At 41.8% G+C, this 24,803-nt stretch overlaps 4 protein-coding genes across 10 annotated transcripts in view; 2 read left to right on the plus strand and 2 right to left on the minus strand.

Annotated features, from left to right (window-relative positions):
- The window catches only part of col12a1b (collagen, type XII, alpha 1b), a 149,016-nt gene extending 147,527 nt beyond the window's left edge, over window positions 1-1,489 (minus strand). For 4 of the 6 annotated variants that reach the window (XM_042224027.1, XM_042224026.1, XM_014336010.2 and 1 more), the window contains exons 1-2: window positions 1,220-1,489; window positions 420-535 (exon numbers count right to left, since the gene is read on the minus strand). In XM_042224027.1, the coding sequence (XP_042079961.1) occupies window positions 420-498 (79 nt within the window). In that variant the 5' untranslated portion in view covers window positions 499-535; window positions 1,220-1,489. The remainder of the gene's footprint in view (window positions 1-419; window positions 536-1,219) is intronic. The other 2 variants (XM_014336011.2, XM_005929860.3) reach the window with 2 other exon arrangements.
- A 6,617-nt stretch (window positions 1,490-8,106) lies between these two features.
- On the plus strand, window positions 8,107-11,462 carry naa20 (N-alpha-acetyltransferase 20, NatB catalytic subunit). Its single transcript, XM_005929864.3, has 6 exons — window positions 8,107-8,221; window positions 8,828-8,852; window positions 9,025-9,115; window positions 9,885-10,020; window positions 10,116-10,261; window positions 11,180-11,462. The coding sequence occupies exons 1-6, from the start codon at window positions 8,169-8,171 to the stop codon at window positions 11,263-11,265; spliced, it is 537 nt and encodes a 178-aa protein (XP_005929926.1). The 5' UTR covers window positions 8,107-8,168; the 3' UTR covers window positions 11,266-11,462.
- On the minus strand, window positions 10,141-18,847 carry crnkl1 (crooked neck pre-mRNA splicing factor 1). 2 transcript variants are annotated; one of them, XM_005929863.3, is made up of 14 exons: window positions 18,642-18,847; window positions 16,939-17,091; window positions 16,565-16,656; window positions 16,194-16,352; window positions 15,671-15,837; window positions 14,942-15,120; window positions 14,670-14,840; window positions 14,216-14,407; window positions 14,001-14,060; window positions 13,806-13,886; window positions 13,153-13,392; window positions 12,472-12,573; window positions 12,086-12,334; window positions 10,141-11,920 (listed from the first exon to the last, which is right to left on the minus strand). In XM_005929863.3, exons 1-14 carry the CDS (start codon window positions 18,687-18,689, stop codon window positions 11,543-11,545), a joined length of 2,271 nt encoding a protein of 756 aa, XP_005929925.1. In that variant the 5' UTR covers window positions 18,690-18,847; the 3' UTR covers window positions 10,141-11,542. The 2 variants fall into 2 exon arrangements, with proteins under 2 accessions (XP_005929925.1, XP_042079984.1); XM_042224050.1 differs by lacking the exon at window positions 18,642-18,847 and adding an exon at window positions 17,728-17,896.
- Window positions 18,848-19,068: 221 nt separating this feature from the next.
- The window catches only part of cfap61 (cilia and flagella associated protein 61), a gene marked incomplete in the record, with an annotated part of 50,380 nt that continues 44,645 nt past the window's right edge, over window positions 19,069-24,803 (plus strand). The window contains 6 exon segments of the mRNA XM_014336013.2: window positions 19,069-19,416; window positions 20,525-20,675; window positions 20,838-20,914; window positions 21,096-21,163; window positions 21,251-21,371; window positions 24,610-24,742. Coding sequence (XP_014191499.1) covers window positions 19,274-19,416; window positions 20,525-20,675; window positions 20,838-20,914; window positions 21,096-21,163; window positions 21,251-21,371; window positions 24,610-24,742 — 693 coding nt within the window.

The raw sequence follows: 24,803 nt of genomic DNA on the forward strand, positions 1-24,803 counted from the left end.
TAATCACCAACATGAAGCCACATCTAACTACACAATTAAATCTGAGCTGCATTCGTGCTCTCATTAAGTTGAACTTCACGGTTTGACATGCTTCGAAAACAAAAGTAATAATACAAAAACCCTCCCGTCTAGAAACTCAAACTCAATGTATTTCAAGCTGAGGTCGTTTTTCTCTTCAAGCAGAAATTCTTGATGGAAAAGTGAATAACTGGATCACAAAAAATCATCAAACAGAAGTTAAAATCAGAAGTTCAAACAAATCAATCCACAGGTACACATTTGCTTCAGTGATTTTTTTTATTCATTTAGACTAAAAGTGCAGCTACACACAGCAGGCAGAGGAGAGACAGAGGTGAGAGGAGGTGGAAGAATTCAGATGTGTTGAATTAAAAGAAGTGGAGGAGGAGGAGCGGCTTTACCTTGCTCCTGGGCCTGAGAGGAGGACAGCAGCAGTGCCAGGACGGCAGCAACCGCTGCCACAGAGAGCCTGCTCTTCATCTTCAGCTCCGCTGGTCTCAGCAGTGCATGAATGAAACTGCGAGAGGAACCAAGGAGGCAGTTAAACTCCCTCAGGGCTTCATAAGACTGTTAATCCTATCTGAACGAGAACCTCGGAGCTCATTAATCTTCATTCAAATCTACATCAGGCTGAAAAGTTATCAGAATACGCCGCTTTGGAGAGAGGAATGAGTCTGAAAGTCATCCTGACGCTTGAAAAAGTTCCACAAGCAGCGACAAAAGACTTACGACAGACTTCATATGTATAAATGTGTAAAACTCGCCAAAATCTACATATTGAAACTTTTAAAACTTCCCACAAAAATCCCACAAAAGCAAAATAATTAGCTCATCTTTCCCCGTAAAATTCCGTTTTTCCACTTTCTAAAGGAGCTCGAGTTATTGTTGCATTAACTCTGCAGACTCCAATCAAGTATTTCATATCTCCGCCTGATGAAAATGACCCACTCTAACGGGCACAAAGTCTTTCCATTTTATCTTAATGGCGAGTTGAGCTGTAGCGCCGTGCGCAATTACGCACGGCAATGTCGAGAAATAATCCACGCATTCACAAAATAGTCCAAATAAATATAGAAATGAATGGAATATTATTGAATTCAGATAACTCAATATTTAAACCTGAAAAAAGCCTGTAATAAGTCGTGACAAAAATAATCCCCCACAGATGGTACCAAAAATGTAAAAACCATGCACGACTGACCTATAGAGATGACTGGCTGAATTTTAGTTTTTCTCAAAAAGAAAAAAAATTAAAAGGATAAAGGCTTCGCTGTAGACCCCCAGCCCGACACAAGGGAGAGTGAGGTGGTACGGAGTTGAAGTCAGGGCGCTCCGCGGATTTCTGCTTCCCAGACGCGTCGGCGAGCCTCCTTCCAAGTGGGAAGAGTCTCCACACAATCTGCTACTTAACAGGGGGGGCTGCTCCCAGCTCTGCCTACCCCGCCGCGAGCTCTTACGACATCCAGCCGGGCCAAAAGTGATGTGTAACCTCTGAAAATGCAGCACGGAAGGACTCACACACTCGGAAACTTTTACATAGTTTTCTGCATTCCTTTCCGGTGATGAAGGGCTTCTGTGCGTCTCGGCCGCAAGGAGACAGCAGCAGAGCGGGGTCGCGGGGGATTAGTGGGGGAAAACTGTCAGAGGTTTTTACCCACTTTAAATTTTGTGAATCAACGGGAAAATATTACACAGTCTAGTAAACGAAACCCCGCGTCAGTCTTTTCCTTTTTAATCTGGAGTCCAGGGCCGGAACTGAAGTTTCTGGGGTCCTGGCAGGAGCTCACAAAGCTGGAGCAGCTGCTTCAACTCAGTTCCACTCTGTGATCTGAAAGGTTACTCATAATATAAAGAATATACATGCAGTGTCTTAAAGGAAGTCCAGATATTTATTATATTTTTTAAAAGGACAGGATGTAGATTTTACTATAATAGCTCCAAAGTTGATCTGTGGCTTCCAGCATTCATCTGTTTTTAAGGTATCCAAAATAAATTGTTACATTATCAAGACTCCACTGTATGATACTGGCAACTCTGGTGTGCAGAGGCAAAATGACCCCAAAATTATTAACTTCCCCCAAATGATTACATGTTCATACACTCCACTTAGACCATCATTGATTTTAGTCTTACACAGCACCCTATGAGTCCTAAAATATTAGGGCACTGAGGGATGGTACCACCAGTACTTCCAACTGAACCTATAATTTGGTACAGTAGATACCACAAAATACAGTAACTGACAATTTGTCAAAGCACATAAAAAAAATCCACCCTTATTTCTAAAGTTTCTGCTCCCAAAATTTGTTAAAGTAACTGAAATTGCTTGGCTGTTGTAATCCTTTGTTATGGGGCCTCTTTAATTATTATTTTTTAAACCCAACTGTCAAAACTTTCTCAAATTCAACGCAGCAACCTGAGTTATGATTTTGTGAACATTGATATTTTCCAACTTTTAAGGGTATCAATTAAATTATTTTTTGCTATCTCCTCCAAAAATATCCAAGTTTTCACAATTTCAAAGGTACAGTGTGTAAAACCTCACCAATGGACAAAGACTGCAATCAACTGAGTTCTGTTTTTTTAACTCCTCCCATTTCAACAACAACAGAATCCTAACTACAGTGGTTGCTGTAGCTCAAACAAGTCTGGCCACTGTTCATCTGTAGTGAGTGTAGGCTGTCAGCACACTGTTTACCTCAGCTGTCATTATGCTGGGTTTCCACATCAATTTACTCTGGAGTGTGCTTTTACATTTTGAATAAGAGTCGATGATTAAGAAAAGCTCAGTTCTGTCCAGTGATAGCAGTAAGGTGTCATTGGAGGAGAGTGGGGATGTCCTGAACCTTTCTGAATTAACTCTCATATAATGTGAGAATGGGGGCAGCACGGTGGCACGGTGGTTAGCACTGTTGCCGCACAGCAAGAAGGTCCTGAGTTCAATTCCACCATCAGTCTTTCTGTGTGGAGTTTGCATGTTCTCCCCGTGTTTGCGTGGGTTCTCTCCGGGTACTCCGGCTTCCTCCCACTGTCCAAAGACATGCAGCTTGTGGGGATAGGTTAATTGGATAATCCAAATTGCCACTAGGTGTGAATGTGCGAGTGAATGAGAGTACGAATGGTTGTCTGTCCCTATGTGTTAGCCCTGCGACAGACTGGCGACCTGTCCAAGGTGTACCCTGCCTTTCGCCCCATGACAGCTGGGATAGGCTCCAGCGCCCCCCGCGACCCTGAAAAGGATAAGCGGAAGCGAATGGATGGATGGATAATGTGAGAATGCAGTGTATATATGAGAGGAAAAGTGTGATTTAATAAAAAAATATTAGCTGGCGAAATGTTAACTTACAACCAGCTGTGGTTGTTGTTGCCTAGCCGGCCCATAGCTGTCTGCAGACGGCAGGGTTGAATGTCTATTCTACTGACGATAAGTACTTTTGACTATGTTGGCAATAAATGATCACGAGCTGAATGTTGATGGAAAAAGACTAATCTCCATGTTCACTATTTCCATATGAAGGAGTTATTATTTACACTCATCCAACTCACAAAATACACGAGAACTGCATATTTTACCTTATGTTTAAATGTTATTTTGCTGTTGCTACTGTTATTGTATTATTGTAAGGTGACCTTGAGGGTCTTAAAGGTGCCTATAAATAAAATTTATTATTAATATTGTTATTAGTAGTAGTAGTTGTAGTAGTAGTAGTATATTTTTCTAGTTTGATTAACGATAACAGACATAATCTAAAGTTTTTATTTGATACCAACAACAAACTTCTTCATCCTCCTCACTCTGCTATCACTCCAATATCTTCTAATGACTGCGAAAAAATTCACCGGCAAGATCAGTAGTATCAGATCACAGCTCAAGTCTGTACCCCTTTAACCACCCAAGTCACTCACCCATTTCTGTTGTCTGAGTTCAAACCATTTCTTCAATAGCTCTTTTGGATATAGTCTCACATATCCGCACTTTACCCTGCCAAACCGACATTATGCCTCCTAAATTCATTAAAGAGTTTCTCCCTGTCATCTCCTCCAGCTTCTCTCTATTGTCAATCAGTCCCTTTTTATCAGTCAGTTCCAGATTACTTTAAAACAGCCGCCATCTTTCTTCTACTAAAAAAACCCTCCTTAGATCCCACTGTTTAAAACAATTAAAGGCAAATTTCCAAACTCTCATTTATTTCCAAAATCCTTGAGAAAGTTTATGCTTGTCAGCTCCTTCAGATTGTTGAAGGAAACAACATCTTTGATAAATTCCAATGCGGTTACAGACATTATTGAAAATTACTAACGACAACCTTATGCGCTCGGATGAGGGTGAACATCCCATTTTAGTCCTGCTCGGCTTATCTGAAGCCTTTGATACTGTTGATCATGCTACTCTTATTAGCAGACTACAAAACTGGGTTGGCATCAGTGGCACTGCTCTCAAATGGTTTTCTTCATACTTATCAAACAAATATTTCAGAATTCATATTAATCGATGTATATTGTAATCTGTAATGCTCGCATGTGGAGTGCCCCAGGGCTCAATCCATGGACCAGTTCTGTTTCTTTTATATATGTTACCGCTGAGCCAACAAATTGATGGTTTTATTGGAATCTCCTACCACTACTATGCAGATGACACACAGTTACATTTTTCTGTCGAGCTCAACAACCTCTCCTGTCTCCTGTTTTGATTTTGTTTTTTGCCATTATTAATGGGATCTATTCTAATTCTCAGTTCCTGTAGACCTGAGGTTCCAGTGCTCAGCCCAGGCAGCTAAGGCAGGTATTCAGTACAACGGCCCCCTCACCAATAATATACAATCATCTGCTAAAAACCTTGGTATCACTTTTGATCAGCAGCTGAATTTTGAAAATCATATCTCAAAGATTACCCAGTCTTGTTCCCTTCATTTGAGAAATATTGTGAAAATCAAACTTTTAATGTCAGTAAGTCATCTTAAACTTTTAGTACACACTTTGATTATTGCAATTTACTTTTCACATGTGTCTCTCAGTCCTCCAAAGCTCATCTTCAATAGGCAGCAGCAAGGCTGCTAACAAAACTAGCTGGCAGTCTCATATTACACCTATCCTTGCATCCCTTCACTGGCTTTCAGTATAATTCAGGATCTACTATAAGATTCTGTTATAAACTTATATAGCTGCTTATTTACCTGAGCTTCTAACATCTTATCCATGCAGCCGACCTCTCAATCGTCTAACCAGGGCCTTCCTATCCTCGCTGTGATTTTAAAAACAGAGGTGATCTGTGCTTTTGAGGTTGTAGCGCTCAAACTGTGGAACAGCCTTCCTCAGTCAATCAGATCGGCCGACTCTGTTATTTGTTTTAAGCGAATGCTGAAAACTCTTTTTTATAGAGTTTCATTAATCCGTTCCCTTCATTCGTTGCCATAGTTTGAAACCATGTGTGCATGTATGTGTGTATGTTGGAATAAATGTTTGTCGGTGTGGCTGATTATGTGTGTATTTATGTGTTTGTATGTTTTAACATGTACATTTATCTTCAGCGTGTGGCTCTTATTTGAACTGTGAAGCACTTTGTAACTCTGTGTTTTGAAGAGTGCTATATAAATAACTTTATTATTATTATTATTTATTTATTTATTTGTTTATTTATTTATTTATTTATTTATTTATTTTATGTTTGTTTTAGAGCCTTGGCTTCAGTTCAGGGGCTATATAGTTTGAAGGAGCTATTTATGGTCTTGATATTTAAAGTAACTTGTAAGGTTTACTACATATGTGGTCCATCTCTAGGCAACTACCCAAAACATAATTAGACGGAATGATGGCATTCATCTCCTCCACGTGGAAGCCACGGCAACGTGGCGGCTTCCACAAACCTGCTCCTATGTATTTTTAATAGATTAATTCTAAGTTTACAACTACACATTAGTTTTTAAAAGATGTAAATACACACTAATAAATGGATATTTATGAGCATACAAGCTTTTTTCCTGTTAAATAACAAAAAAAAAAAAAAAACAGAAAAAGACTCACATTAACTTTAAGATGAAATAAATCTTAACTCGCAACTAATCAAAGGTAGTTGCAGAGCCCTCAAATGTATACATGTGAGCTTGTAACAATCCTAACTGATGAAAAACTAGGATTAACATGTTACAAAAAACTTTTGTCTCAAACCAATAAACAATATGACAAAAAGGCAATATAAGAAAATCTGTTACATTTACATGTCACATTGACAGGCATGTGTTGTATTTAGCATATGTAACTAAACAAAAATGCCGTTACGTTTTTTAAAGGACCTTTTTAATAAGAACTGAAGTAAAACCTTCACCAGGAGGGGGCAATGTTTGACCAGTGGATGTCAACCTCCTGCGCCATCTTGTGGAGCAAATTGGTATTACACAAAAGTACAGCCCAGCCCTAGTTTACCTTCATTTGGTATCTTTTAGACACAAAGGTTAAGTGGTTATTTTTACACAATCTGTGTCAAGCTTTTGTTCGGTTCCACTGTGGTGGCCTCTTTTGACACGGGAGCAGCTCAAGGTAGATTTTATTACATTTGGTTACTTTTAAACTATTTTAAACAAAAGGTACAGGAATGGAGTGCAGCAATGTTGTTTAGAAATAAATTGTATTGTGTTATAACCTTAAAGTCTATCATACCAACATTTTACAACAAAATCAGCTGTTAAATCATGTTCAACGAAATGAAGAATGGACTATTTAGCACCTCCTGGAGGCTGAGAAGCTCTCATCAGCTCAGGAGAACAGCAGCACAGACACATTTCCAACCACCCCTGCTGCTTATTACTTAAATATTTCTCCAGCATTAGTGTTATTTTATGCAGACAGGTAGCAGTTACTCTCTTTGTGTCTCTGTCTGTAGTTTTCAGCACTGTTTAATCACAGAAGCAGCATGTTATCTTTCACAGCAGATTCCTTTCTGTTGGTTTTCATTCAGATGGGAGCTGCAGCTCATCTGGGTACTTTAAAGTGTTAAATGATCTGTGGTGGGTGTGGGCTGATAGCAGAAGTGGCCCGGGGCTGACATGCTCAGGTGAATTAAAACAGACAACAGAGAAGAACCCACCCAACAGAAACTGCAGATGAACGTGAGGTCTGTGCCAAGAGAAACATGTATTCTCAGAAGGTTTCTCATAGTGCTCCCTGCTGGATTCTCCTTCCTCTTATTTTTGCGCATATACACGAACACTCCAAACAATATCTCATTATTAAGAAGATTAAATGTCTCATTAATCCTTGCACACAGATTACAGAGGCTTCACTGTCAGTCTGTCCTCAAGTGTCTGTTGATTTATTTGGATATGGCGCCCTCCCCTGGCAGAAGAAAGACATTTTTTGTTGCTTTTGTTCGAAGTTTTCAAATCAGTCAAATATGAGAAAGGCTCCCACATGACCACCCCCAGAATAATTAAGAAAAAGAATAATAACTTTACTGAAGTTTATTTAATGCAAAATTTTACATTCATATTATGAATATTTTCTGAGTTAAATGCCCTCAAAGTACATAGGAGTGGGCTGAAATGCATAAGGACAATGAAAAACAACTGAAAAATAACTTTATGCTCCGTTAAAAACTGCAAATAAATATTACACGCAACCCAAGAGTCACAATGCAAAGACTTAATCTTGCAGTTTGTTTTTATATGAGTATCAGTATCATAGTTTAACAGCTGAACTGCACCCGTTTAACATCTGTGATGCAGAGGAACCGATACTCTGGATGTTTGACCTGCTCTTTGAGAATTCACTGCAGAAAACTTCAAAGTGCATTTTGGACAAACGTTCGAGGGTCATATCACCATGTGGGATAGCTGGCTGAACAAAAGCTAAAGCATATGAAAGGTCTTTTTTTTTAACATACATTCTGACACCAGGCTCATCGTATAAGCTGCCATGGGTAAAAAATACTTTTCAAATACAGTTTTTATAGCATGAAGGCAAACCTTAAATATACTGAAATTAATCAGCTGATTCTGCGACGATAAAATTACAAACCCTTAAAAATCTAGTTTTTGTCAATAGTGTAGTACCTGCCATATCCCTTTGGGGACGCTGCTCCTTTTTCATCGCCTCCTAAAGGTAGCCGATATCTCGTTGTCTCTATGGGGTGAAAGGTCACGCTACAGTGAGCCAAGATGACAACTCTGCGGCCGTTTACATGCGATGATTTGTTTAAATTCAACAATATGTGAGTAGGGTTTCGTTCTTTTAGCACATAAGCTGTAATTTAACGCTGTTTCTGGTGTGACTGACGTTGACTGATGGGAATGGATGCAGCTTGTGTGTTCGGTGTGCGGCTGCGCCATTCCTGACCAAACTTCATGCAAAAATCACATCATTTAGCGACTCGGGTCATACAGACCTCAACACTTTCAGCATGTTGTTAAACAACCTTCTACGTTTAATAACTGAAAATTATAGTTTTGTTGGCAAAGCTGCTACATACTCGGCACACCGAGACCACGCAGGATTAAGAAGAAGCTGTATATATATATATATATATATATATATATGTATATGTATGTGTGTGTGTGTGTGTGTGTGGAATTAAAGTCTGGGTTTAAGTCCAGCAAAGACATGCCGAATTTTCCTATAGACACAACGGAAACATTTAGGCTATTTGCGTAACTTAAATGCCCATATGTGATGCTAAAAATTATAAATTTGCCGTTATTTCTGTTGAGTTTTGTTCGTTTCTCTCCATGTTAGAATAACGAAAGGGCTTGGTAGGAAATGGATAATTGGATGTGAATGTTAACGGCTCATTGATGTTTTTGTGTGTTTTGTCCATCAGAAACCTGGATCCTCTCACAGAGACTGTATCCTTTACCTGTGTTCTGCTTATTTAAGCTTCAGGGCCCACCCGTGGATGGCATCCACATTTAATTACACCGATGCAGTAATAATAAGGAGTACCTGACATTATATAAAGCGTATTTTAAGTGTGTTTCCTCTTACTCTGGATAGTTTTCTTTAACCTTTGACCTCCAGTATGGGATCCCGTTTTACCTGCAGTACCTCGCTCACTGGCCGGAGTACTTTATTGTTGCTGAGGCTCCTGGAGGAGAACTGATGGGCTACAGTAAGTCCTCCTGCCTCCACAGAGGTTAAGGTCATCTTTTAACTCTCGAGAAACCATGCTAGCCTCTAAAATGACATAATAATAAGTCATACAGGAAAATACATATATTTGTATTTACCTCATCTGGGTGTAGTTTGCGGAGAAGGATGGGAGTGTCGGTCTACATATGTTCTGCCTTGTCCAAAATGTGTCCATTCCCCCTCAAACTAAAATCAGAACAAAACTTCTGTGCAGCGATGACACCGCAAGGGCATGATTCTTATCCTGTTTTGTTTCATATCCAACCTGATTCATGTGCAGCTTTTCCATGTACCACACAAAAAAAGAAAGGTCAGAGCAGCAGGTCATTTTACGGGGAGGCCTTCAAAAAGCCTAGAATAACAGAGGGCTGATCCATGGAAAGATGAGCCCTAACCTGACTGCTCTGTGATGCTGTGAAACTCTCTCACACATTTATTGAGTTGTAAACGTCCAAAGACTGCCTCCTACCTGTTCAAAGGTTTGGAGACAGGCTACAGATGACTCCTCCAAAGGAAGTGTGTTATGGATGACTAAAGCTAATTATGCATTGATTCATTTATTTGTACAGCATGTGGTGCCGTTTCATTCTGACATGATTTAGACACTGAAGGTGGCGCACTGAGCAGACCTGCAGCTATATGCAAGCCTGTTTGAACAGAGGGTGCAGATTTAGAACTGATCCTGGACAGTTTAAAATAAATCCTGTGACTCTCGCCTGAGTCTGAGGTCATGTGGAACTTTCTTGCAGTTATGGGGAAGGCGGAGGGATCTGTGGCTCGCGAGGAGTGGCACGGCCACGTCACCGCTCTGTCCGTGGCCCCGGAGTTCAGACGGCTTGGCCTGGCCGCCAAACTCATGGAAATGCTGGAGGAGATCTCAGAGAGGTTCGTATCAGGACTGGGATGAAAACTGTGCGAGCCTATCCCTCACATTTTCAAATCTCTTGATTTTTGACATCTGTGACTTTGACCTGTTGTAGGAAAGGCGGATTCTTCGTGGATCTGTTCGTACGAGTGTCCAACCAGGTGGCAGTGAACATGTACAAACGTCTGGGCTACAGCGTGTACAGGACAGTCATAGAGTATTACTCTGCCAGCAATGGAGAGCCAGATGAAGATGCTTATGGTAAGATCGCAGCAGAGTCATTTTTATCTCAGAAAGGTTTCTAACTGCATCTGCAGCCAATCAGAAAGTTGCTTCCTTTATTGCCTTCCCCAGCTGTTAAACTCACAGCTGATGTGATTTGCACAGAGACGTTACCATAGCAATGAGCAATATTAAAACGATCCAGGAGACTTGAATTGGTGCACAGATGTACGGCAGCTTTTAGCATCATCATGAATTATTCTGACCTCTGCAGCAGGATGTAAACAACAGATTTTTATGATCTGCATGAAGCAACATGTATCTGAACTGTATTCGAGTGCATTTGACCCCCAAAAGTGCCTCAAACCACCAACCAACTACAGGTCATCTACTAACCTTGGAGATAGTCGATGACGTGCTCTACCTCCCGAGCCACAGCCACCCGAATTTGTTTTCAAATTGGTAAGGACTTGAATATCTCTCATGTGACAGATGTTCCACATGGGGTCTGTCTCAAGTTCAACCTCTCTTGAGAAATTTGACACTCGTTCAGGTTCATCTCCTCTGTCAGTGCGCCCCAGGGTGGCTGTGGCTACAATGTAGCTTGCCATCACCAGTGTGTGAATGGGTGGATGACTGGATGTGTAAAGTGCTATACAAATACAGGCCATTACCACTGTATGCTGTACAGTGTTCCATCATCAGATGTTTTATCGTTTTCCGATTGCTGTCAGTCTGACCGGTGTGGATCTTAAACGGTGGTGCACTGACAGAATACTTAAACTTTTAATTTAACTGCTGATGTTAGTTTTGAAACAACAGTGAGAGACTCTAATACAGCCCCGTTCAGCTCACCGACAGCTCTGTGCCTTCTGCTCTACACTTAAATTTACATGGTTTTTATTAATTTACGAAGTGTGTTACTAAAGGACAAAACCTGCTGCCTTTCTCCTTCAGACATGAGGAAAGCTCTGTCCAGAGACACGGAGAAGAAGTCGATCATCCCACTGCCGCACCCCGTCAGACCCGAGGACATCGAATAACAGCAGACTGTGGCTCTCTGACTCTGTGATACTCGTACATTGATAAACTGTCATTCCTCAGAGAGCCACTGGTCCTACAAAGAGTTTCATCTACTGTAAATATTAAATGAACATTTAGAAAAAGAACACACAACACGTGACTTTGAGCTGATGTTTGTGTAATCGCACAAAGAAAACATACAATAAAGACTCGTGTTTAAAAAAAAAAAAAAAGTAATTAAAAAAATACTAGAAAAATCCAGACTGTCTGCTCCCCTCGAGTCCCTGAGCGGGGAATTTACTCTTTATCTTCCTCGCTGCTCCTGCTCTCCTTCCTCTCTCCACCTTTTTTCTCCTCCTCCTCACCCTCACTCCCGCTGCTGCTGCCGTTGTCGTCGTCTCGGTCATCGTACGTTTTCTCCTGTTCCATCTCAGCCGCAGTTTCTCTGCTGGACGCAGTCGTCAGCCGATTCTCAGGAGAAGCTGCCGCCTCCACAGACTGTTTTGTTGTCTCTTCAGCCGCCGGCGGACCATTTTCTGGAAGCGTCTCATCGTCTTCCGTGATGACCTGCTGCTTCTTCCACATCTTGGCCATGGCGAGCAGCTTGAGGTTGGGCTGATTGGCGGCGTCCTCTGGAAAGATGTAATCGTAGTACTCTTCCCAGCCAGCGTCCGACTGATGGGATGGAATTATATCAGAACAAATAAGAACGATCCAATTATTGTAAATTAGGTTTTTAATTAATCCATTAGTTATTTTTGTGTATAAAAAAAAATCAGTATTTGAGAAAACATTTCTGGTGGCTGTCACCATCCTGCTGTGACAATGTCCATCTCTTACCCCATCCTCGGCAGTCAGCTTCCTCCTCTTCTTCACCTTCTCCGGCAGCAGCTTCCTCACCCGCTCTCTAGTGCTGTCTGTGCCGAACTCCTTCTCGAAGTCTCTCCAGGACTCGAGCAGCATCAGCCTCTCCTCCTTCTCCTCGCAATTCCTCATGCTCCTGTTGGCCTCCTCATAGATCTGCCGGCACTTCTGCAGTCGGTCGGGGCCGTCCACCGACAGCTCGAACTTGGCGTAGCTGATCCAAACCTGCAGGAGAAGAAGACGGTAAGCACAGAGCTTGATGGCTGGCAGGTCACACGAAAGCCATGAAATATTTTTACTATAGACAGTTTGTTAGACCGTTTGTTAGATCTGGGATCAGGTTTGTGGAGTGCAGCTCTCACCTTGACGTGCTGAGTGCGCTGCAGTAGCCTTTTGTAAAGGTTTCTGGTGTTTTCAAACTCTTCCTGCTCAATCTCAAAGTCGATATAGGACTTCCACAGAACCTGAAGGCATAACAGACGTGAGTGCGCTGAATTCATCAGCAGGGCAGCAATGTGAAGCGTGAGATAAGAAGTCGAACATATTTCAGTGAAAATGAAGCTACGGGAAGGTTTTTAAAAGAAATTAAAATAAAGGATCATTTTACAAAATGTTAAGATTTTTAAACAGAAACCAGCTTGACTTTGATCTCACTTTGCTTCATGAACACTAATCCAGGATTACATGAAGCTGCCTATCAACTGTTTAGTCTGGGTTCCTGTCCTATGAATGGAGTACACTGTAGGAGATGAATTACTGTGACAGTAAAAACTGATGATGAAATGTGATGTTCACAAAAATCACAATAAGAAGCTTTAAAAACAGTCGAATAAGTTCAAAACCTGAACACCACACTTGAGTGCGTCACTGTGACGCACCCACTGTATCTCACTCACCAGGCTTCTTCTCCTCTTCCTTCACATGACCCCTGATTTAAAAGTATTCCAAAAATAGGTAAGAAGGCATTTCTTTTCCTCCCATCATTAAAATGCTATTTAACTTTCACCACCAGGGGGCAGCGTTTGTGTGAGGTTTCCAGTTACCTCTGGCATGTCCAGCCGTGGCTGCCCGATGGCGAGTTCGAAGATGGCCCGAGCCCGCTCGACGTCTCCCAGGATTGTCTCCAGCTCAGCAAACTTGATCCAGGTGGTGCAGTTTTCGGGGGTGAACTCGAGGTATTTCTCGTACAGCTTTCTACAGCGGTCGAACTCTCGCAGCTGCAGCTCCAGCTCGATGTAGCCCTTCAGCAGTTTGTTCTTCGGGCATTTCCCAATCGCCGTGCCCTGAGGAGAGAAATACTGATGAGAAGAAAGCGGACACAGACGCTGATGCCATTCTTCCTGTGGAGCCAGTGAGTTACACTCATCTGACTGAACTCGGCATAGAGCAAGAGGGGCACTGAAGGCGAGGAAGAGGAGATGCCTTTGTTCTGCAAAAGTTTTCTTTTTACAGACTCATTCCGTTTTCTTTCGCCTGATTTTAAGTTTTGCTTTTATTACTTTAAAAGACACTTTTTGCTCTACCCCCATCCTCTGCAATAAGACTGATACAAGGAAAGCATGAACGGAAGCTCGTTTTTTTAAAAACTACTTATTAAGTCACCCAAAATGTAACATAATGCAGCACTCTGTGCGTTCAGTTTACATCTGACTGCACAACGTGTGGTGCTTTTGCACGTGCATCTGAGGACTCTTACCATGATCTTTCTGGCTGCCTGCAGGTTCTTCTGTCGGATCTCAAACTGAGCAAAGAGCAGCCAAATCTTAGCAAATGTGAACTGAAACAAAACAACGACAGACACAATCAGGTGAACACCTTTACACAAGAACACCTTTACTATAATGCATGAGTGGTTTCACTGAAGAGGTGCGGCCTTTAATGTGTAAATTACCTTCTTGTGGGGGATGAGTTCCAGACAGGCCTGATAAACCTGCCTCGTTCTCTCGGGATCCTGCCATCACAGAGTTTTGTTTAATCGCACACATCACTGTCAGACGTCTCGTTTTACATTTCTTTACAGCCTGGTTATGTCTGCTGCTTGAGAACATGATTCAGATCTGTGTCATTTACTTTGGAGGTTAACAAGATGCCGAATGATGGACCCACCTTGACCTCGAGCTCCTCATACAGACCGTAGTTGATCCACAGGTAGATGTATCGCCTCCAGTGTCTCTTCTCCTGGATGGGTGGGATGTTGGCGATGGCTCTTTCATAGACATCTCTCACCGTATCTGCGTCGGCGTCGCTCTCCACCAGACGGAGGTAATCGAACCAGGCGTCGTAGTTGTGTGGATTCGCCTGGAATTATGAGTGTATGATTTATTTTTTTAGCATTTCATTTTCCCCGTAACTTTCCCAAACAGCAGAGTAGGTGACATAAAACCTGCAAGTTAACAATTAAGCGAAAACCCCAAATACGAAGCCTATTTTGTTTCTTACACCAGTACAAAGAAAACAAACCAATCAGGGCGTTAAATCTGTAGACAAGGAAAATGAACCCATCTTCCTCCTTTGTTCCACTTTCTACAGATTTCCAGACGTAATACCTTAAAACTGATACCTTAACTTCCTCTTCGTACTGGAACCTTCGCTTGCTGACGATGACATCCTCGATTCCTCTGCGGTCTCCAAACTTCTTCTCAAACATGGTGTAGTTTTTGAAGAGCTCCTGTGCCTGATGTTTAGGGATTCTGTCCAAAGCGTACTTATAGATCACCCGGACTCGCTCGAACTGCAAAGGTAGAGAACAAAAGTAAATAAATACATTACACAATATGATCTCCAACAAAATGAAAGCCAGAAAGAAGTTTGAGAAGTCTGAGCTGCACTCGCCTCCTTCTGAGTCTCCTCAAACCTGGCGAAGGCCACAAAGAGGTTTTCGTCTACATGTTCCTCCCCAAAGAACTCCACTGCCCGCTCGTACACCTTCCTGCCGTGGGCGATGTAGCCGTGCTTCTCTTCGAAGCGAGCGTACTTGATCCAGTTTTTCACCTCAGGGTGAACGATGACAAGTGCAGCGAAGTTAAGGCAAACGCACAATCACAAAGGTCGTGAGATAAAACAATCAGAATAAAATAATAGCATGAATAAAGTGTTCAGCAACAGTAAAGACAGCTAGATGGAGGTGGAGGATGAAGAAAACTGGGGAGAAATGCTCCAACAGAAGAGATGATTCTGTGTGGCTTGTGAAGCCCCGACCACACACAGAGACGGGGAACCAGGGGAGGCAAGGAAAAGGCATTCCTCAAGGTTAATCAGTATTTTAGGGTTTATTCTTCCACCTTGAAGGTGAGTTGATAAAAAGTGATATTATAGTTTACATAAACATATAAAGAGGAAGTCTGACAGCAACCTTTGTTGTCCTTCGGAGAACATAATTTGTAGCTTTGAGAAGAAAACAGCCCTGATAATAATGAACTCAGGCTCTGTGGGACGACTCAGACCATCACCCTGATCGCGCTTTTTGTTTCTGTATTTTAAAGTTTTATTATATTGTTTGAATTTAACTGTGGGGAAACAATTCCCAGTATCCTGCATGTTAGTAAAGCAACAAAAGGATATATCGCTCATAAATGGTGCGGGCCTTCTCCACCTCCTTGTAGCGCAGCTCAAAGTTGATGTAAGAGTGCCAGGCCTGCTCTTCAGGCTCCCATTCCATCCATCGCTCAAAGACCTGCCTGCAGCCGGCGATGTTTCCCAGCATCTCCTCCATGTAGGTGTACTTGTACCTGTGCAAAGGAACAGCATTCAAAATATTACAAACAGAAGATTTAACAAAAACAGACAACAGATGCACAGCAAAGACTCTCCATCAGAGCTGTACAATCACAAGCAGACTCACACTCACACACGATGCACTTTTCAAAGTTTAGAACACATCGTTTACGTCCGATTACATCTCAGCTACTCTATTGTTAGATAAGCGTCAATAAAGTATCAGCCAACAAATGCATTTATTTAATCTTTAACTACAAAAAAGGACAAAATTGTGACTGTGCCACTTGTCAAAGCCTGCTGATATTTTAGAAAACAAAACAATCAAGAAATAAATAAATAAAGCAATTAAATGATTTTTAAGTCCTACCAGAACTGGTTGACTCGTGGGAGGATGGTGATGGCTCTGTCCCAGATGTTGCGGGCATGGTTCACCTGGCGGCTTTTCATCTCTATCTCGGCGTACTTTAGCCACAGAGTGACGTTGCGATGATCGACATCTAGCGCCCGCTCGTAAATGGAACGAGCTCTGAAACGAGGGTAACCGTTGGTGAGGTAAAAGTGGACCATGCAGACACATGGGCATGAGAAATATTTCTAAAAAGTTTACTAAAATGTTAAAAGATGTGATGACCAATTCCACTTATTTCAGTACGACCAAGACTAAGATGTTTGTGATTGGACCCCTGCGAAGTTGTAGCCATTTAATATTCTGACTTTCAGCAGATTTTGCCTCAGTACCTCTGGATCTCCTTCAGACTTTCCTCCCATTGTGCGTATTTGATCCAGTTACTGATGACGGTCCGGTTCTTCCTGATGTTGTCCTCAAAGCTCTGAAAGAAAAAGATATTCGTCATGTCCAAAAACTATAAAAACATATTTTTGTGTGCTGCAAACGTCTCAAATTTTCCGGTTAGATTAAAACTACAAACACATTTGTTTAACTAAGCATGAGTATTAGAGCAAAAGTAAAACAAGAGAGCAACACACTTCAAATATTTTATGCTGGCTTTTTAAAACAAAAATAAAGCTGTTAAAAATTATTGCAGAAAGGGCGGTATGAGTAAGAGCAATGTGAACACTACCAGCAGAGAAAATATGATGGAAGCGCTTACCTTCCTCTTCCTCAGTTTGTAGTCATTGAGCTCCTCCTGATCGGTGATCTTCTGTTTCGGTGGTGGTGGCAGGAGTTCGAGCTCTCTCTCTTTGGCTTCCCTTAGCAGCTGCTCTGCAGTGATCTGAACCTCTGCCGGAGCTTTATTCTTCACCTAAAACACATCACAAAATACAATTAGCGTGAGCATAAAGTTGGTCTTTCTTCTCTTCCCCACAACTGGTCATAGCAGACAGCTTCTCCCTGAACCTGCTTCTGCTGGTTCCTGTTAAAATAGAGTTCTTCCTCCCCATAGATACCAAGTTCTCCTGATTGTTGGAGTTTTTAATCGCTTATGTTACCTTACAATATAAAGCACCTTGAGGCGACTGTTCCATCATCATCTTATTCTTCTTTTGACTCCTCCCTTTAGGACAGCGGTCCCCAACCCCTGGGCCAGTACTGGTCCGTGAGTCGTTTGGTACCGGGCCACGAGAGTTGAGGCTCAGGTGTGAAATGTATGGTTTTCAGGGTTTTTATCGGTTTTCAGCGTTATTTTGTTATCGTTTTTATCGTTAACTCTGTTTTCCTGGGTCTTTTCAGGTGTGTTATGAATAAATCTTCTTTTTTTTCCCGGTACTAGTTTTATTTTGTTGTATTTATCCGCAACACCTTAAGGCCGGTCCGTGAAAATAATGTCGGGCATAAACCGGTCCATGGCTCAAAAAAGGTTGGGGACCGCTGCTTTAGGAGTCACCAATGGCTCATTTATCCCCATTTCACCCTATGCATCATCCTCTGTCATACCAACCCTCTGTATGTCCTTCTTCACAGCATCCATCCATCTTCCTCTTTTCCTCCTGCCTGCCAGCTCCACCTTCAACATCCTTTGACCAGTATATCCACTAGCCCTCCTCTGCACATGTTGGAACCATCTCTGCCTCTAACGTTGTCTGGTGAGAGCTGTCTCTGGCCTTCAGCTCTGCTTCCTGTGAGTTTCAGTCTCCAAACCGTGCATCACTGCAGGTCTCACTATCATCTTGTAAGCTTTTCCTTTCTCATTTGCCTCTATCATGTCAGAAATCACCCCTGACATTCCTCTCCACCCTGCTTGCACTCTCTTATTTACCACTCTTGCGCACTGTCCGTTGCTTTGGATGGTTGACTTCGGATACTCAAACTCATCCACCATAAATTCCTCTACTGCTTTCAGCTTCACTGGTACACCCGTCTCCCTCTCATTTACACACATGTATTCTGTCTTGCTTCCATATACCTCCAGAAGCTCCCTACTCTCAATACAGATCACACTGTCGCCTGCAAACACAATCACAGTCCACACAGTCCTATTACTATAATAGTCATTTTTCAGAAACTGCATACATGTTTAAACACATTTCTAACTTTAAAGACACAAAGGAACGCAAATGTGCCAGATTTTAAATCCCAATATAAACAAGAATAAATTAAGCACACGTAAAACACATGGAAGCCAAAACAAAGCAGAGCGTGGTGAAAGTTTACAGCTAATGTAACTTGTGTGAAACTCAGACCACAGAACTACCTGTTAAGCAGGTAAAATACCCCTAAAACTACTACAGTGTAGCACGTTTTTGTGAGTAACTTTGGCAGTGAAAAGATGAGATTAGATGTTAGTTCTGCTCCGTTAGCCCGAGTTCTATGTTAGCATTAGCCTGGAGCTCTGATACTGCTCTGTTCGCTTACCTTCGCCACCTTCGGTATCCGCTGTTTCCCTGCCGCTGTAGACGCCATTCTGATGGCAGGTTTAACCAACAAACAACGTTAAAAACCTCACTTAAACTGTCCCGACAACTACCGAACGGCGCAAACAGACAGCGAAACGTTTCCGTCTCACCGAGCGTCAGCCACCATGACAGTAACCACAATGCCCCGCGCCTTCTTCTTTGTCTTTTTGTTCAAAACGCAGACGTGTTGCTGCCATCTACCGTTTGTTCGCCAATGGCATTTTGAATAGTTTATATGTACGTTGTCCGATATAGAGAATATATTCACTATAACGGACTTCAGTTGAGTTCATTTGTCCAGTTTAAGGAAGTTTTGATGAAGACTAAAAACTCGTTTCTAGACTGATTTTAGTTCTTTAAAAGGTTGATTTATGACTTCCGGTTAAACCGCGGGAGTTCTGGCGTTACGTTACTATGGCAACTGGGTTTGGTTTCTTTATAGGTGAAAACAGTGAGCTGAATTCATTTATATTTACTTACTATTTCACCTTCTTCTATCCACCAGCCTGATATTATAGTTTATTACAAAAGGGCCGTCTTTTGTCTGCTTTAGTTTTGTTATTACTATTTATCCATATAATACGGGTGAAGATGCAGACTGTAACCTCAGACAGCGCCCGGGAGGAAACCGTGACCGTGAGGAGAAGCGAGTCCGCGGACGCTGAAGAGATAGACGGCCTCATTAGTCCATCTGCGCAGGCGGTGTTTGGAAGAGTCAATGTTATTCATCTGCTGTGAGAAAAGTTTTTCTTCTTAAACATCTCAGCAGCAGAGTTTAGACCGTAAATGCTCTCTGCACACAAACACACCTACAAGCTGAATAAGTTGTTTTAAACACTGTTAGATAATTATTTTGGAATTATGCAGTCTCTGAAAAGATTTCTATCGTCTCTTTGATATATAGCTGTGATATAATATTACTGTTGTTCTGCACAGACTGGTGGTTTATTCTTGTCTTAAGTGTAATGTCTAAGCAAATGTGAGCAAATAAACAAGAATAGAATAGTGTAATATCTATTCTTGTTTATTTGCTCACATCAATTTTCATGCTGAGAACTGTAGGAGAATTATAGTGTTGGAGGGGATGGGAGTTAGGTCTCGAAAATGATTGCAGTCGGTCAAAGTCAGACTACAACTGTTTGCCGAAAGGTTGCCTCCTATCAGGCGACCTGTGCAATCGCCTGGTGATCAAAAGTGATTGTGAGAGCTTCAGGCAATGATTGCTGATTGCACCACAAGTGGCAATCAGTTGTTTTTCGTTTTTTTGTTTTTGTTGTTGTTGTTTTTTTGTTGGGGGGGGGGAGGACTTTGTAAAGCTCTGGGTTAGATTGTTTTCTATTTCTATTACACAGTTGAAATTTTTTCATAATGTCAGGTAACATTATCAGAGAATGGTGGTGTGTGGGCTTACGCCTCTTGTTCATAGTATTCAAAGAATATTTTTAATTTATTGTATCAAAACAATATTGCCACACAAAATTTAGTAATACGATGATATACTGATTTTTTCCCCACCTCTAAGGGCAGTGTGGTGCCTGCTATGGGGGCTTATACATCCCCAAAACACCTCACCTAAGAGGGATTCACACGCTTTAACCACCTCAACTGGTGCTCTTCTCTCAGCTCTCCCACTTCCACCTGGCGGTCATAGCAACTGCTTCAAACTATTTCTTTCAGTTTTCCTTTGGAGAATCCAAGAGGACCAAGTTGCCTCTGATAACATGTGGTGGATGCCACTCTCTCATCACAGTTATGTGGTGATTAATGTAGACATCTGTGCTCTCAGTTAATTTCAAACCCTTACAGAGACCATCACTGAACTTTCTCGTCATGTTTGTTCAGAGAGAAAGCTAACCTGGCTGTGACTCTGACCAATGAAAAGGGCGACATCCTAGGCCACGCTTCCTTCTTTGATCACCCTATTGGAGATCTGGTGGATCAGACGCAGTGGGAAGCTTTCGTGCAGGAACACTTCAGTGTTGGACAATGGACAGTCTGTACCTTTTATTCACTGATTTTAACATAAGGTTTTCATTAAGTAGAGACAATTAATATCTGCTGGAAATAATGTGGCCAAGTGCCCATGCTCTGCTTAGATGAAATGAAATGAACTGAGCTCACACCTGCAGTGGATTAAACTGTCGTCTTTCTGCAGCCTTTCAACACACTTTTCCTCCACCTTTTTGTGGCACGGCCGAATTTCACCACAGCAAGTGTGAAAGAGATAATGAGGTATGATTAAAAAAAAGCCCTTTTTAAAAAAATTCTTGTATCATTCGATGAGATTCATATATCAGTGCAAGGGAGATACTACAATGCACTTTGATTAGAAGCAAGCACAGTATGCACGTCCTGAAAGCTGAATGCATTATGTGTAAAATGATCATTTTTCTTGATGCGCTTTGTTTCGCAGGGCCATCTTTAACGCCATTGCTGAGCTTGAATACGTCTGTCTGCTCAGCCCACACGTTGGTAGTTTAGGTGATTTCGATTTAGCAAGTTAAATTCTATAATTCACTTAAGCATTAATTTCCAAGAGGCCCATGCAGGTGTTTTTTGTGCTTGCAGAGCCAGCGCTGGATGAAATATTTGAGCCGTTGGAGCGTGTGACCGACCCCGGGCCTCAGTGCTTGGCACTGATCTGCCACAGAAAAGCTCACTGTCCCCGGCCTATTGTCCGCGCAGCCAGGTGATTTCCACTGATTCCTTCCCAGGCTACTAAACAGTAGAGTGAATAAAAGAGCACTATATGTACTATAAATAAACATTTATTCACTTGAATTTTGATGTAAGATGTGATGAAGAACTCATAGGAACTAAGATTCTATGAGCACAGCAGTTTATTTCATGACTGAACTTACAATAGGCTGTTAAATAATGCTTAAGAGTTCTGGCACAGAAGATGCAGGTTTAACCAAGGATGTTTTTAGGAGTGGTAAATGTAGAACTGCCAGAAAAAAAAGAGAAAATGCAAAACAGACAGAAGGAACTTCAGGAAAACAGTGGAGCCAGCTCATTACCTTTTCCAGTGACAAGGGGAAATTAAATAGCTTTCCTGATCCATAAATTCTTGCCTTTGTTAAGGATTTTTCTAAACCTGTCATAAAGTGCATCTAACAAGGAAACAACTTTATAAGTAGATAAAGTTGATATAACTTTACAGCGCTTTGGCATATTATTAGCAAGCTGTGATGGAAAATTCAACAGTAATTACAATGAGGGTAATTACTGTGAGTAATTACACTAGTTTTGAAAAATGTGCATACGAGAATTGTGACTGTTCTGATGGTGCATCACTTTGAATTGAGGGATGGTATTATTTCATTTTTTCAAAAACTATCCTCTACTGAAGGACGTAATAAAGGAAGCCCTGAATTATGTTTAATTTTTCATAGCTGTGTTAAGCAGGGTTTGTACAAGTTTGTGGGCATGGACATGGGCAAACACAGCAGAGTATTCCTTCTTGTTACACTTCTTTGAAGTCTACCTGGAGGGCACTTGCGTAGTTTGTATATTGTAAAGGTACCTGGATGTCTGCCCAGAGGCTCACACTCACTGTCTGACAATGACATTTACATCACTCAGACCAGTGGACTCACAGATGCAATATCTATCTATCTATCTATCTATCTATCTATCTATCTATCTATCTATCTATCTATCGAGAGAGGCTTGCAAAAGTATTTGGGCCCCTTGAAATTTTCCACATTACAGCCACAAACATGAATCAATTTTATTGGAATTCCACGTGAAAGACCAACACAAAGTGGTATACAATCAGACATGATTTTCATTCCACTTTGTTTTTAACAAAGCAAAGTGAGGTGTGTGTAATTATTCAGCCCCCTGAGTCAATACTTTGTAGAACCACCTTTTGCTGCAATTACAGCTGCCAGTCTTTTAGGGTTGTCTCTACCAGCTTTGCACATCTAGAGACTGAAATCTTGCCCATTCTTCTTTGCAAAACAGCTCCAGCTCAGTCAGATTAGATGGACAGCGTTTGTGAACAGCAGTTTTCAGATCTTGCCACAGATTCTCGATTGGATTTAGATCTGGACTTTGACTGGGCCATTCTAACACATGGATATGTTTTGTTTTAAACCATTCCATTGTTGCCCTGGCTTTATGTTTAGGGTCGTTGTCCTGCTGGAAGGTGAACCTCCGCCCCAGTCTCAAGTCTTTTGCAGACTCCAAGAGGTTTTCTTCCAAGATTGCCCTGTATTTGGCTCCATCCATCTTCCCATCAACTCTGACCAGCTTCCCTGTCCCTGCTGAAGAGAAGCACCCCCAGAGCATGATGCTGCCACCACCATATTTGACAGTGGGGATGGTGTGTTCAGAGTGATGTGCAGTGTTAGTTTTCCGCCACACATAGCGTTTTGCATTTTGGCCAAAAAGTTCCATTTTGGTCTCATCTGACCAGAGCACCTTCTTCCACATGTTTGCTGTGTCCCCCACATGGCTTGTGGCAAACTGCAAACGGGACTTCTTATGGTTTTCTGTTAACAATGGCTTTCTTCTTGCCACTCTTCCATAAAGGCCAACTTTGTGCAGTGCACGACTAATAGTTGTCCTATGGACAGATTCCCCCACCTGAGCTGTAGATCTCTGCAGCTCGTCCAGAGTCACCATGGGCCTCTTGGCTGCATTTCTGATCAGCGCTCTCCTTGTTCGGCCTGTGAGTTTAGGTGGACGGCCTTGTCTGGTAGGTTTACAGTTGTGCTACTCCTTCCATTTCTGAATGATGGCTTGAACAGTGCTCGTGGGATGTTCAAGGCTTGGGAAATCTTTTTGTAGCCTAAGCCTGCTTTAAATTTCTCAATAACTTTATCCCTGACCTGTCTGGTGTGTTCTTTGGACTTCATGGTGTTGTTGCTCCCAATATTCTCTTAGACAACCTCTGAGGCCGTCACAGAGCAGCTGTATTTGTACTGACATTAGATTACACACAGGTGCACTTATTTAGTCATTAGCACTCATCAGGCAATGTCTATGGGCAACTGACTGCACTCAGACCAAAGGGGGCTGAATAATTACACACACCCCACTTTCAGTTATTTATTTGTAAAAAATGTTTGGAATCATGTATGATTTTCGTTCCACTTCTCACGTGTACACCACTTTGTGTTGGTCTTTCACGTGGAATTCCAATAAAATTGATTCATGTTTGTGGCTGTAATGTGACAAAAGGTGGAAAAGTTCAAGGGGGCCGAAGACTTTTGCAAGCCACTGTATATATATATATATACCTCCCTGAGCAAAAGTGATCATTCCACAGTGCACCTGGTGGTAAAGTTAAAGCTGAATTTATTTTCTTTTTGGCCACCAGGTGGCAGAAGAACTTTCTCTCAGTAGTAGGAAGTACAGAGGGAAGCTCCACATGTTTCTTTGGCAGACTTTTTGCACCAGATACCCTTCCTCAGACATCCCAAGGGGATCTGGGGCTGTAGGTCTTTTGCCTGTCACATGAATGCGTAAACCACTACACTACATAGCTGCACTGAAATGTTAGAAATGAACTGTTTTATCAAACTTCCACAAGATAATACCTTCTTATTTGTGTCCACCTGATGAATTGTACCTTTTACAGTCTTACATGATATGGTACGGTTGCTTTTTTCCTGTGTTGTGTTATCTTTATCTGTTTTCTGTGTCGTTTTAAAAACTGTAGATATGTGAATGTATGAGTAACCAGATCTGCCTACAGGTGCAAATGAATAACATGAACCCAAAGCTAAATCTAAATGTAAAATCTTAATCTATGATCCAAAAGTGGATAAAGAGTGTTTGTACAGCTGCAGGGGTGATGATAACTGTCAGGCATCAGGGAGCCCGTTCACACTGCACAGCAGAAATAGAATAATAGAAATAGTACATTGACTGGTGATATTTTTAAGTGTAGGTGTCTCCATTTTTCCATTTTTCAGGGTTGAGGATCACAATGACATTATACCTCTGTTTGATGAGCAGACAAACCTGCTGTCTATCAGTCACCAGCCGTTCTTCCTCGCAGCGCTCATTGAGGCCGAGGCCGAGGAGCATCACACCGCTGTTTGCGAGGTTTGTTCCATGTTAAAGATTTTTTTCTACTCTTAATTTTGGGTTAATCCTTAATTCACCC

The sequence above is a fragment of the Haplochromis burtoni genome, unplaced genomic scaffold (assembly GCF_018398535.1).
Source record: "Haplochromis burtoni strain Fernald_Lab_line unplaced genomic scaffold, NCSU_Asbu1 Contig_126, whole genome shotgun sequence".
Taxonomy (NCBI): Eukaryota; Metazoa; Chordata; class Actinopteri; order Cichliformes; family Cichlidae; genus Haplochromis; species Haplochromis burtoni.

Coding starts and splice junctions, on each gene's coding strand:
- naa20 (XM_005929864.3), top strand. CDS start 8,169: ATGACAACTCTGCGGCCGTTTACATGCGATGATTTGTTTAAATTCAAC. Junction 9,116..9,884: donor AGGAGAACTGATGGGCTACA/GTAAGTCCTCCT, acceptor ACTTTCTTGCAG/TTATGGGGAAGGCGGAGGGA. Junction 10,021..10,115: donor CTGGAGGAGATCTCAGAGAG/GTTCGTATCAGG, acceptor GACCTGTTGTAG/GAAAGGCGGATTCTTCGTGG.
- crnkl1 (XM_042224050.1), bottom strand. CDS start 17,802: ATGTTGAAGGTGGAGCTGGCAGGCAGGAGGAAAAGAGGAAGATGGATG. Junction 15,838..16,193: donor CCACGAGTCAACCAGTTCTG/GTAGGACTTAAA, acceptor TCCTTTGCACAG/GTACAAGTACACCTACATGG. Junction 11,921..12,085: donor AGCTGACTGCCGAGGATGGG/GTAAGAGATGGA, acceptor CCATCCCATCAG/TCGGACGCTGGCTGGGAAGA.